Genomic DNA, 18,887 nt, shown 5'->3' on the forward strand with positions numbered 1-18,887 from the left:
TGGCAAACAGGTATGAGACTCGAGTGACTGGTTTGCTCGAGGGAGGAAGAGTCATGCAATTGTGGGGGAGGCTTATCGGAGAACTTGATTCAGGAGAATGTGGGCCAACTTCATCTCAGCTTGGGGGGGAAGGGAAGTTCAGAGGGATTTAGGATGCAGCCTCCTATCTAAAAATAAAGGAAGATTCCAGTCCTCATCATTGAAAACGCAGGGCTGATTGAAATAGGCAGCTTGTGCCCCCAAACAGAGAGACCAGCCTTAAATGGAGCCAGACCAGAGTCACTGAAGGCAGTGGCTGTCGCCTTGTGCCAGAGAATTTTGTAAGTTGTAATTAACAGCACATGAGGTGAAGAAAGACTTCCTGTTTCCTGTCCTGAACCAGATCTCCCAGTTGACCTTGAACAGTGCTGATTTTTAGGGGAATCCCGGAACACCAATCTCCCAGCTGACCTTGACTTTTCTACCACGCTTCTAAAGAAGGGTTCAGCAAACTTTTTCAGCAGGGGGCCGGTCCACTGTCCCTCAGACCTTCATAGAATCATAGAATCATAGAGTTGGAAGAGACCCCAAGGGCCATCGAGTCCAACCCCCTGCCAAGCAGGAAACACCATCAGAGCACTCCTGACATATGGTTGTCAAGCCTCTGCTTAAAGACCTCCAAAGAAGGAGACTCCACCACACTCCTTGGCAGCAAATTCCACTGTCGAACAGCTCTTACTGTCAGGACGTTCTTCCTAATGTTTAGGTGGAATCTTCTTTCTTGTAGTTTGGATCCATTGCTCCGTGTCCACTTCTCTGGAGCAGCAGAAAACAACCTTTCTCCCTCCTCTATGTGACATCCTTTTATATATTTGAACATGGCTATCATATCACCCCTTAACCTCCTCTTCTCCAGGCTCCTTGTGGGAGGCCGGACTATATTTTGAAGAAGAAAAATGAACGAATTGCTATGCCCCACAAATAACCCAGAGATGCATTTTAAATAAAAGCACACATTCTGCTCATGTAAAAACATCAGACAGGCCCATTTTAAATAAAAGGGCACATTCTACTCATGTAAAAACATGCTGATTCCCGGACCGTCCACGGGCTGGATTTAGAAAGCGGTTGGGCCTTAGTTTGCTGCGCAGTGATCCCTCTTGCAGTTCTGGCTTCTGGGATAGCTGTGCAGCCTGCATTCGCTCCATAAGACGCACACACATTTCCCCTTACTTTTTTATAATATTTTTTATTAATTTTAACATATAAATTATAAAATGTACCACAAAACTTATCACTTATACAATTTTTTTGGACTTCCATCAGCACCTCTGATGACCCACCGTTTTAACCACTTCTTATGCATTTCTTAACTTTATATTGCCTTTACATCTCTTAACAAATCATCCTCCCCCTTGTCCATTTTTATAATATTTCTAATAATACTCCTCACAAAACTTCTTGCAACCCTACAAACGTCGACCTTTGTTCTTCACAATTACCGTATTTTTCACTCTATAACACGCAGTTTTTTCCTCCTAGAAAGTAAGGGGAAATGTCTGTGCGTGTTATGGAGCGAATGCCTACGGATGGCAGGGGAATCCGCTGCAGTTGTGAGCACTCCGTGGCTCTCTTTGAAACTGCAAAGCGGGTGTAAGCGGCTCCTGTCAGCGAGCTGAGCCGGGGAGGAGGGAGAGAAGCAGATCAGGGTTGGCTGCTTTAAAACAACCCCGTGCTCTATGTCCCTCTCTCCTCTCCACTGAGCTGCTAAGCAGCAGCAAAGCTTTTCAGCCAGCCTAGCCGGGAGGAGGGAGAGAAGCAGAGCGGGGTTGGCTGCTTTAAAACAACCCCGTGCTCTCTGTCCCTGCCTGCAGTTTTTTGCTGTCCAATTTTGGATTAGCCACTGTAGGGGCTGTGTGTGTGCTTGAGCTATCGTTCTCCTCCTCCTGCTTCCTGTTCACTCTTACAGCGCCCCTGCGCTCTCCTGCGATTTTAGGATTGATACTCTGTGTGTCTCTGTGTGTGTGGGATCGTTCTCCTTCTCTTGTTTCCCACTCCCAGCCCCTACACTCTCCTGCGACTATAGGATTGATACTGTGTGTGTGTGTGTGTGAGAGAGAGAGGGGGGATCGTTCTCCTTCTCTTGCTTCCCACTCCCAGCCCCTACACTCTCCTGCGACTATAGGATTGATACTGTGTGTGTGTGTGAGAGAGAGAGAGAGGGGGGGATCGTTCTCCTTCTCTTGCTTCCCACTCCCAGCCCCTACACTCTCCTGCGACTATAGGATTGATACTGTGTGTGTGTGTGTGGGAGGGATTGTTCTCTTTCTCTTGCTTCCCGTTCACTCCCCCAGCGCCCCTGCGACTTTAGGATTGATACTCTGTGTGTCTCTCTGTGTGTGAGAGGCATTGTTCTCCTTCTCCTGCTTCTCGTTCACTCCCCCAGTGCCCCTGCGACTTTAGGGCGACTTTAGCATGGATCCACATGGATCCTCAGGATTTTTGCATTGGGCTACCCCAAACTCACCGTCAGATCACATGTCTGTGGCCACAGCATGAACCACAAAAATCATACATCCACTGTTTTGTTTAGAATATTTTTTTCTTGTTTTCCTCCTCTAAAAACTACGTGCGTGTTATGGTCTGGTGCGTGTTATAGAGCGAAAAATACGGTACTTTTCAAATAGTCCGTAAATTTACTCCAGTCTTCCGTGAATTTCTGGTCTCGCCGGTTTCAAATCCTTCCTGTTAGTTTATCTAATTCTGCATAGTCCATTAACCTCCTCCTCCATTCTTCAATCGACGGTAGCTCTTCTTGCTTCCATTTTTGGGCCAATAATATTATTGCTGCTGTTATTGCATATAAACATTTCCCCTTACTTTTTAGGGGGGGGGCTCTTATAGAGTGAAAAATACGGTACGTCTAAGAATATAAGAAGGGACATGGAACATTCATTCTCCACTACAACCTTGGTTGGGCAGAGAGACAGTGAGTGGTCCAAGTTCACCCAGGGAGCTTCTTGGCCAAGCAGGGATTTGAAGCCATCTTTCTCCCAGGTCCTAGTCCAACACCCTCGCCACTGTACCACGCTGCTTCCCAAAGGTTAAGCCTGCCCACAGGAGCTCATTGCAAAAACAATGCTCTCCTCGCCTGTGTTTTTAGACACGCCCATCCATATACAGATATAACAAAACATCTAATGAATGCAGGAAATGCAGAAAGTTGGGAACAGGTTGCACCACTGTGAAACCCTGTTTGGTGTCTTGGGTTATCTGAGGTGTGTTTCTGAAATGAGAAGGTAAGACTCACGTGGAGGAACTGTTAAGTGATGTGTGAGCCATAATTATGAGGCAAGGCAGTGATGGATAACTCTGTCATTTCCCCAGACACGTGAATTACAATCAACAGGCTTATACTCAAGAGATGGATGAAGGAAACCTCATTTTATTGTCAAGGAGGAGTAAGCAAAAATATTGGGTCATCTCCAATGACGTGCTTTGCAGAGTGGAAGAATTAAATTAAGGAACCCAAGTTAATCAAGCAGAATACAGTGGCACCTTGATTCTCAAACGCCTTGGTACTCAAACAACTTGGAACCCAAACATTGCAAACCTGGAAGTAAGTGTTCTCGTTTGGGAACTTTTTTTGGAAGCTGAACGTCCTCTGTTTTGAGTGCCGCACTTCCATTTTGAGTGTTACACTGAGGTCCATCTGTTTTTGCTATTTATTTTGTGTTTTTGCGGCTCTTTTTTGTTCTGTTTTTGTGGCTGTGTGGAACCCAGTTCAGCTACCAACTGATTGATTGTGTGACTGCAGTACATTGTTTATTGCTTTCATTTTATGGATCAATGCTCTCATTAGATAGTAAAATTCATGTTAAATTGCTGTTTTGGGGGTTGTTTTTAAAAGTCTGGAACGGATTAATCCATTTTGCATTACTTTCCATGGGAAAGCGCACCTTGGTTTTGGAACGCTTTGATTTTGGAACGGACTTCCGGAACAGATTAAGTTTGAGAACCAAGGTGCTAATATGGCCCAGGGCATCATAATCCGGAGAATGCACGTAGAATCTCACTTGATGGGTGCTCCCTTCTATGAGTGCACAAAATAGCAAATTACATAATATTTCAAAAAAAGAGCCATTTGTGTTCCTATATCCAAGACCCTTTGCTTAAAGTCATTTCTATCCTTTGCCCGTTGGCCCAGTGCCTGTACAGAGAATCCTATTTTATTTTATTTTTTGGTAACCAAATATTTCCGTAGAGCAAGTGCCCTCGGTTCCTCTGGATGGATCATAGAATGCCTATCTTCCTTCACCTGCCCATTCATTTCAATGGGCCTTCTCTGAGTAGGGCTGGCGTTGGATTCAATTCATTATTGCTGAGATGCAACAGGAAGGGGTTACAGTGGTGCCCCGCAAGACGAATGCCTCGCAAGACGAAAAACTCGCTAGACGAAAGGGTTTTTTGGTTTTGCGTTGCTTCGCTAGACGAATTTCCCTATGGGCTTGCTTCGCAAGACGAAAACGTCTTGCGCTTTTTTTTTTAAAGCCGCTTGAAGAGGCGCAGTTGCGACGGACCGTGCTTCGCAAGACGAAAAACATCGCAAGACGAAAAGACTCGCGGAACGAATTCTTTTCGTCTTGCGAGGCACCACTGTATTTTGCTCCCCACACAGCTGTAGGAAAGGGAAAACATAGCTCTTGATTTATGGAAGTGAAATGTTATATTATGAGGTATTCTGATAATTTAGAGCAGACTTCCTCAACCTCAGCCCTCCAGATGTTTTGAGACTACAATTCCCATCATCCCTGACCACTGGTCCTGCTAGCTAGGGATCATGGGAGTTGTAGGCCAAAAACAGCTGGAGGGCTGAGGTTGAAGAAGCCTGATTCAGAGCCTGAAATAGGAATAAAATGTGGTCTAAAAAGAACCAACTAATTCAGTAAAGGAGGAAATAGGAGGTTCCTTGGATTTTGATGTTTCAATTTGTATATTAAGGAGTTACTATAGCTATGTGAAGATTAGGTCACATTTTGACAATATAAATGTTTTAAGTTTTTGTATCAAACTAGTATATATTTTATTGAATGACATGGTATACATTGCAGCAGCCTTTGGCTATAAGCAATAAACTTGACTGACTATTTAAAGAGGTATCATGGTGCTTTGAATGTATGGTGTGATTGTGGCCTCTGTGAAGCTCCAGTCCATGCTTACAGATAAAGTAAAGGTAAAGGACCTCTGACAGTTAAGTCCAGTTGCAGATGACTCTGGGGTTGCGGCGCTCATCTCGCTTTACAGGCCAAGGTTGTGTCGAAAATATTAATCTCACCAGTTAAGAATGTCAACACCTATTCCTGACAAAGGAAAGAAACTGTGCCAAAAGCATGGTGGCCAGAAGGTGGTGCTCATCTCCCACTAATATGCTGCAGTTATTTGTCCTGGTGGCATTCCATGATCTCATAGAGTTGGAGTAGGGAACTTGTGACATTTCAGACATTGCTGGACCCAAACTCCCATCAGCACCAGCTAGTGGTCAGGGCTGATGGGAGATGTAGTCCAGCGACAGTTGGAAGCCATCAAGCTGGAAAAGGATGGGCCAGACACATCCCTCTGGAAAGCTCATAAACATCTGTTGTTTTTCTTCCAACATCTGGTACCCAAAGGTGTACTGCATCTGAACCTGGAAGTTCCATTTTGTCATATTAGCTAACAGCCATTCTGACTTGTCCCCCCCTCCCGACGAGAATTGTAGAGTTAGAACGGACCACAAGGTTCATCTAGTACAGTGGTTCTCAACCTGTGGGTCCCCAGATGTTGTTGGACTACAACTCCCATCATCCCTGAGCTCTGGCCTTGCTAGCTAGGAGTGATGGGAGTTGTAGTCCAACAACATCTGGGGACCCACAGGTGGGCAAAGGCTGATCTAGCACAACTCCCTGCAATGCAGATTTTTTCTTCTTTGACCAGTGTGGGGCTTGAACCCATGAGCCCAAGATTAAGAGTCTCATAATCTATCAAGTGAGCTACCCAGGTCCTTATCTCCTTTTCCCATCCCCTCTTTTGCACCCTTCAGAGATAGCATTCATGGGAACAGCAGGACCAGAAAGGAGTCCGAGAATTAACTGACCCAACCCTCTTTGCCAAGGCAGATTCTGCTCCACCCAAATAGCTGGAGACATCTTGCTCCTACTCAACGCACACCTCAACCCTTACAATTAGCACTGACCTCTAGCCCTTCCTTGAATTCCTGCCCAGGCATGCACACGGAAGCTTATACCCAGAACAAACTTAGTTGGTCTCTAAGATAGATGGACGCGGGTGGCGCTGTGGGTGGAACCACAGAGCCTAGGACTTGCCGATCAGAAGGTCGGCGGTTCGAATCCCGGCGACGGGGTGAGCTCCTGTTGCTCGGTCCCTGCTCCTGTCAACCTAGCAGTTCAAAAGCACGTCAAAGTGCAAGTAGATAAATTCCTCTGGTGGGAAGGTAAACGCCATTTCCGTGCACTGCTCTGGTTCACCAGAAGCGGCTCAGTCATGCTGGCCACATAACCCGGAAGCTGTACGCCGGCTCCCTCAGCCAATAAAGCGAGATGGGCGCCGCAACCCCAGAGTCGGCCACGACTGGACCTAATGGTCAGGAGTCCCTTTACCTTTAAGGTGCTACTGGACAATTTTTTAATTTTTTATGGAAGGATTCTTTTAAAGTCTTAGAATTTTTTTTTTTTTAAGGACTTGATTCTTTTAAAGGAATTTTTTTTGGAAGAATTTTTAAAATAATCTTTTTCAATATATTTATTTATTTATTTTTTTATTTAGATTACGGCAGACCAACACGGCTACCTACTTGAATCTCTTTTCCTTTATGCATTGCTCAAGGAATGCCTTTTAGTGCAATAGCTAGTGATATCACATGTCTCTCTAAAGTGTGTGTGTGTGTGGGGGGGTTGTCACTGATGTTAGTCCTACTCAGAGTAAACCCATCAAAGCAAATGACTCTAAAGTGTTCTGTTCTATTAATTTAAATTAATCTGCCCTGAGCAGGTCTAACAGTGGATGCTATCCCATATAGCTCCCATGTACGGTTCCTTGGGGGAAGGAAAAGGAGGAATGGGACCACCTCTTCACCCTGTAGATTGAAAAGTTGCAAGATTCCTCATCTGTCGTCTAATGGTTCCTTTCCACCTGTATCAGCAAAGGGGTTCAGGAAATATGAAAAGGACCTGTAGATGCCCTGGGAAGATATACAGGACAAGGATAGGGAGTCTTAGGCTTGGAACAAAATGTGGACCTCCTTTCCTCTCTGTATGCCTTCTGAGACACGCCCCAGGCTACATCAATGCCTAGCCACACCCCTCTTCCCAGGTCACAAAGAAGGAACCAGCAGGGCAGCCACCGACTGCACCCAATCATCAGAATAACACAACTTTAGCCAATCAACAGAATTTTATTTATGCCAAGGGAAAGAAAACAACAGGAAAAGCACAGAACTTCATTGCAGGCAGATAACGTTCAGGCACCAATGGTCCAGATACGGTCCACACTTCTCTGCAGTGGGCACAGTCTTTAGGTTTTTCAGGATCACACAGGGGTTGATGGAATGAAAAATGGTACATCATTTTCAGGATGTTTTCAATTTTAGAAGAAGACATTGACGGAAAAGGCTATTTAAGTGGTTCGGTATCGGGACCATCAGTCAGTCGAGGACGGCACCTGCAGCTTTCTTCCCTCTCACCATCTGGAAGGAAGAACCTTCTATGTAGATGATGAGCTCATCAATAGACATGGCCCAGAAGAGGCTATTACCACTCTCATGCTTTCCTGATGTATTGTAGTTTGGGGGGGGGGTTGAATTTCTAGAGTAAGCTGCTTTGAGAGCCCAGCTTGGCTACTAATTAATGCATAAATAAATAAATAAATAAATAAATAAATAAATAAATAAGATCAAGCTTCCTTTGCTGTGGTTGCTCTTGCCAGCCACTCGGCCCAACAGCATCTCTCCCTGTAACATTATTGTGGTTGCAGCGACAGGATGATTTGGAGCCCATCTGATGGCTTGGAACAGGCAGGCCTTCTTCAGCATCTTTCCAATGGCGTAGAAGACTTCCTCCTCCATCCACCTGAAGATGAACCCCTTGGCTCAGCACATAATTTCCTATGAGCGGCATCCCGGCTCAGAACATACTCCTCTTCCTCCTCCGCATCCCGGCTCAAAACATACTCCTCGTCCTCTTCCACATCCTGGCTCAGAACACACTCCTCGTCCTCCTCCACATCCTCCTGAAGACCCAGAACACCCTGCTCCCCCAGAGGTTTGCAGCCCTCTTGAAGACCTTCTGCATCCCGGTTCTGAGCATACTGCTCGTCCTCTTCCACATCCAGGCTCAGAACACACTCCTCGTCCTCCTCCACATCTTCCTGAAGACCCAGCACACCCTGCTCCCCCAGAGGTTTGCAGCCCTCTTGAAGATCTGCCACATCCAGGTTCTGCGCATACTGCTCGTCCTCTTCCACATCCAGGCTCAGAACACACTCCTCGTCCTCCTCCACATCCTCCTGATGAAGCAACTGGCTGGGCACAAGCCCCTCCTTGTCCACCTCTGCATCCACCAGCAGATCCACCTCCGCATCCACCACCAGATCCACAGCAGAACGACTCTTCATTAGAATAGTGCCCCCCTGTATTTCCATCACACGAATCGCCTATTGGACGCCCCCAGTAATCACGGGGTCCTCCCGAAGGATTGTGGACGCAGCAGGTCACTCTTGGGTTTCCCCCTTGTCTACAGGTGGAGCGCCGATAGCCGTAGCATCGGTAATTGTGGCCTCCTCTTCTCGGTACATCATCCCTGCGGTTGCAACCGGTGACACAGGCTGTGTTTACAACATAGCGAAATGGTTTGCGGCGGTTGTCCAACCAGGATCCAGCTGGGTCATACCATGTTGAATTCAGATTGAACCAGGGTTCTCTCCCAGAAGAGTAGATAACTCTATCGTTACACCTTTCTTCACACATCTGAAAACATGGGGGGGGGGGAACACCTCATTAGATCAGAAGCAAAGATTTCTTCTCTTTCTCTGAACCACCAAAATTATGTATCTGCCATTGTCTTCTATGTCCATCTATTCTTGAATTACAAGTATATGATGGAAGTGCATGGATGATGTTTCAAGTATAAAATAGCTAACTTCACTCTTAAACATGGAGAGAAGGTTAATCAGTCTTCCCCAATGGGAAGGGGGAGCTCTTTAGATCAGGCTGGGAGGACTTGGTGTTCTTCAGATGTTTTGAGTACTCTGACACCCACCAACCCCAAACAACATGGTCAGTGATCAAAGATGGTGGAGATTGTAGTCATAAGACCACAGGCTAGTGGCCCTTGTAGTTCTATATCCAGTTCTAACAGTGGCCAACCAATGCTTATGGAAAGCCCAGAAGCCGGAACTGAGAGCAACCCCACTTCCTGTAGTTTGTCGTCTAACAACATCATGAGGTCCTCCAGGTTCTCCACACCTCATCTAACCAAACAGTTGAGGGCTGATGTGGTCCTGTTCTGCTTGTGCCCTTCATGGAGGCACCTGACTTTTCACCTTTTGGAAACAGATTTGGGCAGCGGACCCTGGTATGTCAGGCAATCCCTAAACTGGTTGCAGAAGGGGAAGCAGGTGTATAATGAAGGTGCCAGGTGAACTTCCTGGGGGAAGGCATTCCACCAATGGGGAGTCAATACAGGAAAGGTCCGTTCTCATTTTGCCACCCTCTGGACCTGTCATGGAGGAGGCACACCAAGAAGGGCCTCAGAAGATAATCTCAGGGTCTAGGCAGGTTCATATGGAAAGAGGCGGTCCTTGAGATATTGTGGTCCTGAATCATTTAAGTTCCACTTTAACTTGTGGAAATGTACAGCTTCTTTCTCTGTCTCGGGGACTGAGCATTCCTGTCATCCACTCCCCTCCAATCTTGTCCAGAGTACAGAGAATAAACAAATCCACAACAGGAATCCCTGAATGACTTCCTTCCTCATTTATCTGGGATCCTGATTCCCAACCCACAGAAACATAGTGTAGGACCTAAAAGGTAACTAGCACTGATACAGAAAACCCATTGCTTCAGGGCATCCATCCATTCATTGTTTCAAAACCTCACACACCACCATCTGAGTCCACTGTTTTTTCCTGATATCCTGATGGTGTAGTCCCAATCTGAACCACAATATTCTAGTTAACACTGATAGCAGAAGTCTAGAAACTCACTCAGGGCAAAGTGAAGACACAAGCATCAGCAGAATCTGACTTACCTTAACAAGTGGGGAGAAGACAGCTGGTGAAGAGGCAAAGGCCAGTGAGTGAATGAGGACTCCTGGATAGAGAGGCCCTTTTATATGGTTCTAAACAGTCCTCCTCCCTATAGATGATACAGGAGCCTGGGAATGGTGGGTCAGTCCAAAACCATGGACCCAAGAAGACCATGTCTGCATACTACAGCAGCCTCATTTGCACCTGATCCTTGACATGTTATGTAACCATAATTCGATGGATCAAGATACATCTAATTAGTAGTCACACCAGTTCCATGATACAAATGATAAAGCATGTGGCTTCTATAAAGATCAAAGAGCTCTTTGGGAAATGCTGGTGACAGTGGATGCTGGTGACAGTGGTTGGATGGTAGCCCTAATGACTCAGAGATGAAGCTGTAGGTGATCAATGTCTCCACATCAGCACCAGGCAGAACCATGCTGAGCTTCTTGCCACACAGATTTGTAGTACCCCGTGCCAGCTGATAAATGGATTATTCATCACTGCTCATGTGGATTGAGATTTGAAGAATGGGAGTTCTCCAGGGTGGCTCATTTATATGGATTTTCAGAAGGTCACTCTGATCTCCAGATTTGCCTTTCCCAATCTGCTGCCCACCCTGACAATGTTGGATTCCCATCATCCACAACCATCATAGAAATAGGTGAAGGATCGTGGGATATTGAAATCCAATAACATTTGGAAGACCACAGGGTCCTAATTCCTAAATCAGACAGCGCATATCTAGCTAGTGATATTTTTAGGTAATTTCAGACTTTGAGCTTAATAGTGTTATGGTGGGTGAGGGGAGATCTTTAGATCAGGAGTGGTGAATCTTTTGCCTTGTGGATGTTGTTAGACTTCAACTCCCTTCAGCCCCAAACAGTATGGTCAATGGCCAAGGGTGATGGAAGTTGTGGTTCAAACAATCTGGTGGGCATCACATTGGCTTTCACTGGGCTAAACCAGTGGAGGGCTTTGGTATCTGTGGTCCTCTTTATATGACTCCAACTCCTTTGACCCCTGGCCATTGGCTGTCTTGCTCAGGGCTGATAAGAGTTGGAATCCTACAGCTGTAGGAGGGACATAATCCCTATGTTCCTGGGATAAACAGTACAAATGTATGCAATGATGTATTGCGATAATTTTAGACTCCAAACTTCATGGTTTTACGGGGTCTTTTAGTTTAGAGCCTTAGTCATCATGGACATAGATTAGGGTATCTGTGTCTCTTTGTGTGTGTATGTACACACTCTGCTTAGAAAGATATGGGCACTTTATGAGTGTAAAATGATAATAACAATCAAAAGCACATAATAGTTCAGCTGGTTACAACATGGGTAGGCAAACTAAGGCCCAGGGGCCAGATCTGGCCCAATTACCTTCTAAATCCTGGAATCAGCGTGTTTTTACATGAGTAGAATGTGTGCTTTTATTTAAAATGTATCTCTGGGTTATTAGTGGGGCATTGGAATTTTTTTTTTTTCAAAACACAGTGGTACCTCGGGTTAAGTACTTAATTCGTTCTCGAGGTCCGTTCTTAACCTGAAGCACCACTTTAGCTAATGGGGCCTCCTGCTGCCACCACGCCACCGGAGCACGATTTCTGTTCTCATCCTGAAGCAAAGTTCTTAACCCGAGGTACTATTTCTGGGTTAGTGGAGTCTGTAACCTGAAGCATATGTAACCAGAGGTACTACTGTATAATCCGGCCCCCAAAAGGTCTGATGGAGAGTGGACTGGCCCCCTGCTGAAAAAGTTTGCTGACCCCTGGGTTAGAGCATGGTTCAATCCCTCTATGGGTCAGCTGCATATTCCTACATTGACATGGATTGGACTAAATGGTCTTCAAGGTCCCTTCCAACTCTACAGTTCTATTATTATAAATAAGAATGGGTTAACGTGCTATTGATTATATGATATATTCAGGGGTGTTTTTTCCATAGTCATAATTATTCTTATAATTACTCCACCACATTTCAAATTGGTAAAGGTCTTTGGGGTCGGGTAAAGGTAAAGGTAAAGGGACCCCTGACTGTTAGGTCTAGTCGTGGCTGATTCTGGGGCTGCGGCGCTCATCTCGCTTTATTGGCCGAGGGAGCCGGCGTACAGCTTCTGAGTCATGAGGCCAGCATGACTAAGCCGCTTTTGGCGAACCAGAGCAGCGCACAGAAATGCCGTTTACCTTCCCACTGGAGCGGTACCTATTTATCTACTTGCACTTTGATGTGCTTTTGAACTGCTAGGTTGGCAGGAGCAGGGAATGAGCAAAGGGAGCTCACCCCGTCACGGGGATTCAAACCACCACTCTTCTGATTGGCAAGTCCTAGGCTCTGTGGTTTAACCCACAGCGCCACCCGCGTCCCTTTGTGGTGGGTAGAACCACCAAAAACAATTAAATGCATGATAATATAAGAACAGAAGACGAGTCTGTTTGATCAGGCCAATAGCTCATTTAGTTCAGCATCTTCAGCTCACAGCAGCCACTCCAGGTGCCTGTCAGAAACCCACAAGCCGGACCTGAAAGCAAACCCCTTCTCCTGTCCTGTAGTTTCCAGCAACTGCCATTCAGAAGCATCTCTTCCTCTCCCCATGGAGGCACCCCATACCCACTGTGGCTTGTAGCTATGCTAGTCTTTGCTCCATTCATTTGCCACTGTATTCTGCTCTGGTCAGACCTCAACTGGAGTACTGTGTCCAGTTCTGGGCACCACAATTCAAGAAGGACACTGACAAACTGGAATGTGTCCAGAGGAGGGCAACCAAAATGGTCAAAGGCCTGGAAACGATGCCTTATGAGGAACGGCTAAGGGAGCTGGGCATGTTTAGCCTGGAGAAGAGGAGGTTAAGGGGTGCTATGATAGCCATGTTCAAATATATAAAAGGATGTCACATAGAGGAGGGAGAAAGGTTGTTTTCTGCTGCTCCAGAGAAGCGGACACGGAGCAATGGATCCAAACTACAAGAAAGAAGATTCCACCTAACATTAGGAAGAACTTCCTGACAGTAAGAGCTGTTCGACAGTGGAATTTGCTGCCAAGGAGTGTGGTGGAGTCTCCTACTTTGGAGGTCTTTAAGCAGAGGCTTGACAACCATATGTCAGGAGTGCTCTGATGGTGTTTCCTGCTTGGCAGGGGGTTGGACTCAATGGCCCTTGTGGTCTCTTCCAACTCTATGATTCTATGATTCTATGATTTATTTGGTAAGCCTGAGAAAAATAAAGGACACACCGGAGATTAATTTTGTTTATGGAAGCGTTGTACAGAGGCTGTCCCTGACCGATATGATTTTTGGAAGAGTACAAAACCCACACAGAATGCCAGTTTTCAACCTGCTTGTGAAAATCATCAGAGATCGCAAAGAAAGGAATATACGATAACAACAAGAAGAGAAAGGAAGTAATAAAGGACTGTCCGGATCAAAATGGATAGAACTGTCTAATTAAAGCAGTAAGATAAGTGATGCCTGTTTTGGACTCGTGTGGAGCTTGATATATGGGTACCCCCAACAAAATTTAAAATTTGGCTGTATAATTTGGAACTAATGTGATATAGATAATGTGATGTGATTGGCCTGTTAATAAAATTATTTTTTTTAAAAAAATAGTCTTTGCTCCATTCATTTGTTCAGTCCCCTTTTAAAGCCATTCAAGTTGATGGCCATCGCTGCCTCTTGTGGAAGGGAGTTCCATAGACTAACTATCTGTTGCATGAAGAAGAATCTTCCACATTCAGCTTTGCTGAATGTTCATGAGTTCTAGTGTTACGAAACAGGAAGAAACACCTTTCTCACTCTACTTTCTTCAAGCCATGCATAATTATATAAGCTTCTATCATTTCATCATTTAGTCTTTCTCTCCCCCCCCACTAAACTAGGAAGTCCCAGATGCTGCAACCTAAATTTCTAAATTTGCATTTCTATATATAAATTGGAAGATTTAAGTTTATGGAGGTCTATGGCCTTCCAGATGTTGCCAGATTTCAACTTCCATCACTCCCTTTTTAAAAAGTCTTTATTTATACTTTTGAAGTTTATACATTTCATTAGTTTTACAATCAATTTAACATTTCAAAGTTTGGCTTCCTCCCCCTTCTTTCTGCGGTTCCTTAAATTCGTTTTTCAATATCTTCTGCATATCCAAATTTATTTAATTTGCTCATTTAATTATCTACTTCACATATATACTCTTATGAAATTGCAGGTTATTACAGTAATCCTGCTAATGTTTTTATCTGTTTGCAGTTTATCTGTAAATATTCAATAAACCAGGCATAGCCAAACTTGGCCCTCCAGATGTTTGGGGACTACAACTCCCATCATCCCTAGCTTACAGGACCAGTGGTCAGGGATGATGGGAATTGTAGTCCCAAAACAGCAGGAGGGCTGACTTTGCCTATGCCTGCAATAAACCATTTCCACTCTTTTATAAAAAGTTTGTTATCTTGATTTCTTATTCTTCCGGTAAGTTTCACTATTTCTGAATATGCCATGATTTTTTATATCAATTTTCCTTTAATGGGATTTCTGCTTCTTTCCATTTTTGGACAAGTAACATTCTTGCTGCTGTGGTAGCATAGATAAATTAATTTCAATACAATTTTGGTGGTTCTGCCCCTGTAGTTAACGAAAGAACAGCTTCTGGGTTTTTTTTATAAAAAAAACAAACGTTATTTTCAACTTCCCTCACTCCTGACCATTGGGCCATGCTGAATGCTGGCACTGATGGGAGCTGGAGTGCAGAAACATCTGGAGCACTGCAAGTTTTCCATCCACATGGATAGCAAATCTAGGAAGTTGATCAAAGTCCTGGTGGGCCAGCATAGATGGCCAGGGAAGTGTACTCAGCTGGAAAGATCTAAGGTGAGACAAATTTGCTGTTGTTTTTCCATGTGACTCATCTGTGGAAGCGCACATAGTAAGTATGAGTCACTCCTTAGCAACATGACAATTATCAGTTGCACAAGATGTCGCCATTGTAACATATAAATTGGGCAATGAGTTGTTGGGATGCTTCAAAAGCAATTAGTGGTGGCAAGCAAGAGACATTCGACTTAGCTACATTATTCAGAAAGCAGCGTTTTCAATGCATTATGAACATGACACACCAGAGGGCACTGTAGAGTAAAAAATAATTCTATGTGATTTTACATAGCAGTTGTTCCCTTTTGATATTCTGATTTACATGAATCCCTAGCCACACCCATCTTCCCAGGTCACAAAGAAGGAACCAGCAGGGCAGCCACTGACTGCACAAATCATCAGAATAACACAACTTTAGCCAATCAACAGAATTTTATTGATGCCAAGGAAAAGAAAAACAGGAAAAGCACAGAACTTCATTGCAGGCAGATAATGTTCAGGCACCAATGGTTCAGATATGGTCCACTAAGAAATGTTCACACTTCTCTGCAGTGGGCACAGTCTTTAGGTTTTCAGGATCACTCAGGGGTTGATGGAGTGAGAAATGGTACATCATTTTCTGGATGTTTTCAAATTTAGAAGAAGACCTTGATGGAAAAGGCTATTTATGTGGTTTGGTATCGGGACCATCAGTCAGTCGAGGACGGCACCTGCAGCTTTCTTCCCTCTCACCATCTGGAAGGAAGAACCTTCTATGTAGATGATGAGCTCATCATTGGAACACTTCCTCCTCCATTCACCTGAAGATGAACCCCTTGGCTCAGCACATACTCTCCTATGAGCGGCATCCCGGCTCAGAACATACTCCTCTTCCTCCTCCACATCCTGGCTCAAAACATACTCCTCTTCCTCTTCCACATCTTCCTGAAGATCTAACGCTGGACTCGGAACACACTGATCCCCCAGAGGTTTGTGGCCGTCTTGAAGACCTTCCACATCCAGGCTCAGAACACACTCCTCGTCCTCCTCCACATCCTCCTGAAGACCCAGCACACCCTGCTCCCCCAGAGGTTTGTAGCCCTCTTGAAGACCTTCCGCATCCAGGCTCAGAACACACTCCTCGTCCTCCTCCACATCCTCCTGAAGACCCAGCACACCCTGCTCCCCCAGAGGTTTGCAGCCCTCTTGAAGATCTGCCGCATCCAGGTTCTGCGCATACTGCTCGTCCTCTTCCACATCCAGGCTCAGAGCACACTCCTCGTCCTCCTCCACATCCTCCTGATGAAGCAACTGGCTGGGCACAAGCCCCTCCTTGTCCACCTCCGCATCCACCAGCAGATCCACCTCCGCATCCACCACCAGATCCACAGCAGAACGACTCTTCATTAGAATAGTGCCCCCCTGTATTTCCATCACACGAATCGCCTATTGGACGCCCCCAGTAATCACGGGGTCCTCCCGAAGGATTGTGGACGCAGCAGGTCACTCTTGGGTTTCCCCCTTGTCTACAGGTGGAGCGCCGATAGCCGTAGCATCGGTAATTGTGGCCTCCTCTTCTCGGTACATCATCCCTGCGGTTGCAACCGGTGACACAGGCTGTGTTTACAACATAGCGAAATGGTTTGCGGCGGTTGTCCAACCAGGATCCAGCTGGGCCATACCATGTTGAGTTCAGATTGAACCAGGGTTCTCTCCCAGAAGAGTAGATAACTCTATCGTTACACCCTTCTTCACACATCTGAAAGACACGGGGGGGAAACAACACCTCATTAGATCAGAAACACAGGTTTTTTTCTTTCTCCAAACCACGAAAATTATGTATCTGTCGTTGTCTTCTATGTTCATCCATTCTTGAATTACAAGTAGATGATGGAAGTGCATAGGTGATATTTCAAGTATAAGAGAGCTAACTTTGCTCTTAAACATCGAACAGGAGGTGAATACGCCAGTCTTCCCCAATGGGAAGGGGGAGCTCTTTAGATCAGGCTGGGAGGACTTGGTGTTCCTCATATGTTGTGGGGACCACCCACCACTCCCAACCAACATGGTCAATGATCAAAGATAGTGAGAGTTGTAGTCATAAGACCACAGGCTAGTGGTCCTTGTACTTCTGAATCTGGTTCTCACTGTGGCCAACCAATGCTTCTGGAAAGCCCACAAGCCGGAACTGAGAGCAACCCCACTTCCTGTAGTTCGTCATCTAACAACATCTTGAGGTCCTCCAGGTTCTCCACACCTCATCTACCCACACAGTTGAGGGCTGATGTGGTCCTGTTCTGCTTGTGCCCTTCATGGAGGCACCTGGCTTTTCACCTTCTGGAAACAGATTTGGGCAGAGGAGCCTGGTATGTCAGGCAATCCCTAAACTGGTTGCAGAAGGGGAAGCAGGTCTGAGTTCTCTGAGAGCAGACTCAGGTTTCTGGGACTCTGCCCTATTAGCTCCAATGACCCAACCTCCACCGCTTTGATAATTCTTTATATAAAATGGCACTTATTTCATTTTATTTATTATTACATTTGTATACTGCCCTATGCCCCCAGGCATAAACATAAAAACAAAAAAATATACATAATAAAAGCATATACATAGCAATAAATCGCCCCTCCCCATTTCAAAAGGGCACTGGGTGTCAAACAGCCAAAGATCTGTTTTTTGCCTGGCACCTGGCACCTAAAGGTGTATAATGAAGGTGCCAGGCCAATTTCCCTGGAGAGAGCATTCCACCAACGGGGAGTCAATGCAGGAAAGGCCCGTTCTCATGTTGCCACCCTCTGGACCTGTCATGGAGGAGGCACAGCAAGAAGGGCCCCAGAAGATAATCTCAGGGTCTAGGCAGGTTCATATGGAAAGAGGCGGTCCTTGAGATATTGTGGTCCTGAGCCATTTAAGTTCCACTTGAATTTGTGGAAATGTACAGCTTCTTTTTCTGCCTCGAGGACTGAGCATTCCTGTCACCCATCCCCCTCCAATCTTGTCCAGAGTGTAGAGAATAAACAAATCCACAACAGGAATCCCTGAATGGCTCCCTTCCTCATTTCTCCAGAATCCTGATTCCCAACCCATAGAAACATAATGTAGGACCTAAAAAGTAATTAGCACTGATACAGAAAACCCATTGCCTCAGGGCATCCATTCATTCATTCATTCTTTCAAAACCTCTCACACTGCCTTCTGAGTCCACCGTCAGACAGCTTGTAGCACCAGAGTGTTCTTTCAAATATATAGTCAAAATCCTATTTCTTATAACTTGGACCTATTCTTTCAAGTTGCTTTGAGCAACAGAAAGCATCCTCTGGAGTCCCAGCACTGACACTATAGCTCTTCGAATATTTGGAGATGGTGATCATATTGCTCTCCTTGTTGCCATCTGTTCTTTCCTGATATGATGATGGTGTAGTCCCAATCTGAACAGCAGGAACCTAGTTAAGACTGATAGCAGAAATCTAGAAACTCACTCAGGGCAATGTGAAGACACAAGCATCAGCAGAATCTGACTTACCTTAACAAGTGGAGAGAAGACAGCTGGTGAAGAGGCAAAGGCCAGTGAGTGAATGAGGACTCCTGGATAGAGAAGCCCTTTTATTTGGTTCTAAACAGTCCTCATCCCTTTAGATGATACAGGAGCCGGGGAATGGTGGGTCAGTCCAAAACCATGGACCCAAGGAGACCATGGACTCATGACACCTGATCCTTGACACGTTATGTTACCATAATTTGATGGATCAAGATACATCTAATTAGTAGT

At 45.4% G+C, this 18,887-nt stretch overlaps 1 protein-coding gene across 3 annotated transcripts; it reads right to left on the reverse strand.

Moving 5' to 3' along the window:
- Positions 1–7,409: 7,409 nt before the first annotated feature.
- Positions 7,410–18,797, reverse strand: LOC310695057 (uncharacterized protein). Of its 3 annotated transcripts, none has more exons than XM_083478974.1 (3): positions 18,642–18,797; positions 16,233–16,879; positions 7,410–8,489 (listed from the first exon to the last, which is right to left on the reverse strand). In XM_083478974.1, the coding sequence occupies exons 2-3, from the start codon at positions 16,877–16,879 to the stop codon at positions 8,138–8,140; spliced, it is 999 nt and encodes a 332-aa protein (XP_083335100.1). In that variant the 5' UTR covers positions 18,642–18,797; the 3' UTR covers positions 7,410–8,137. The 3 variants fall into 3 exon arrangements, with proteins under 3 accessions (XP_083335100.1, XP_083335099.1, XP_083335101.1); XM_083478973.1 differs by having other exon boundaries at positions 16,131–16,879; XM_083478975.1 differs by lacking the exon at positions 18,642–18,797 and having other exon boundaries at positions 16,131–16,698.
- Positions 18,798–18,887: the final 90 nt, after the last annotated feature.

Source organism: Podarcis liolepis, assembly GCF_965112155.1.
Source record: "Podarcis liolepis genome assembly, chromosome: 15".
NCBI lineage: Eukaryota > Metazoa > Chordata > Lepidosauria > Squamata > Lacertidae > Podarcis > Podarcis liolepis.

Bases quoted from the DNA above. Each gene is read 5' to 3' on its own strand.
- LOC310695057 (XM_083478973.1), bottom strand. From the start codon at position 16,879: ATGTGTGAAGAAGGGTGTAACGATAGAGTTATCTACTCTTCTGGGAGA. The intron at 8,490-16,130 runs GTCTTCAAGACG...TGGATGTGGAAG, and splicing joins TCTGAGCCTGGATGTGGAAG to AGGACGAGCAGTATGCGCAG.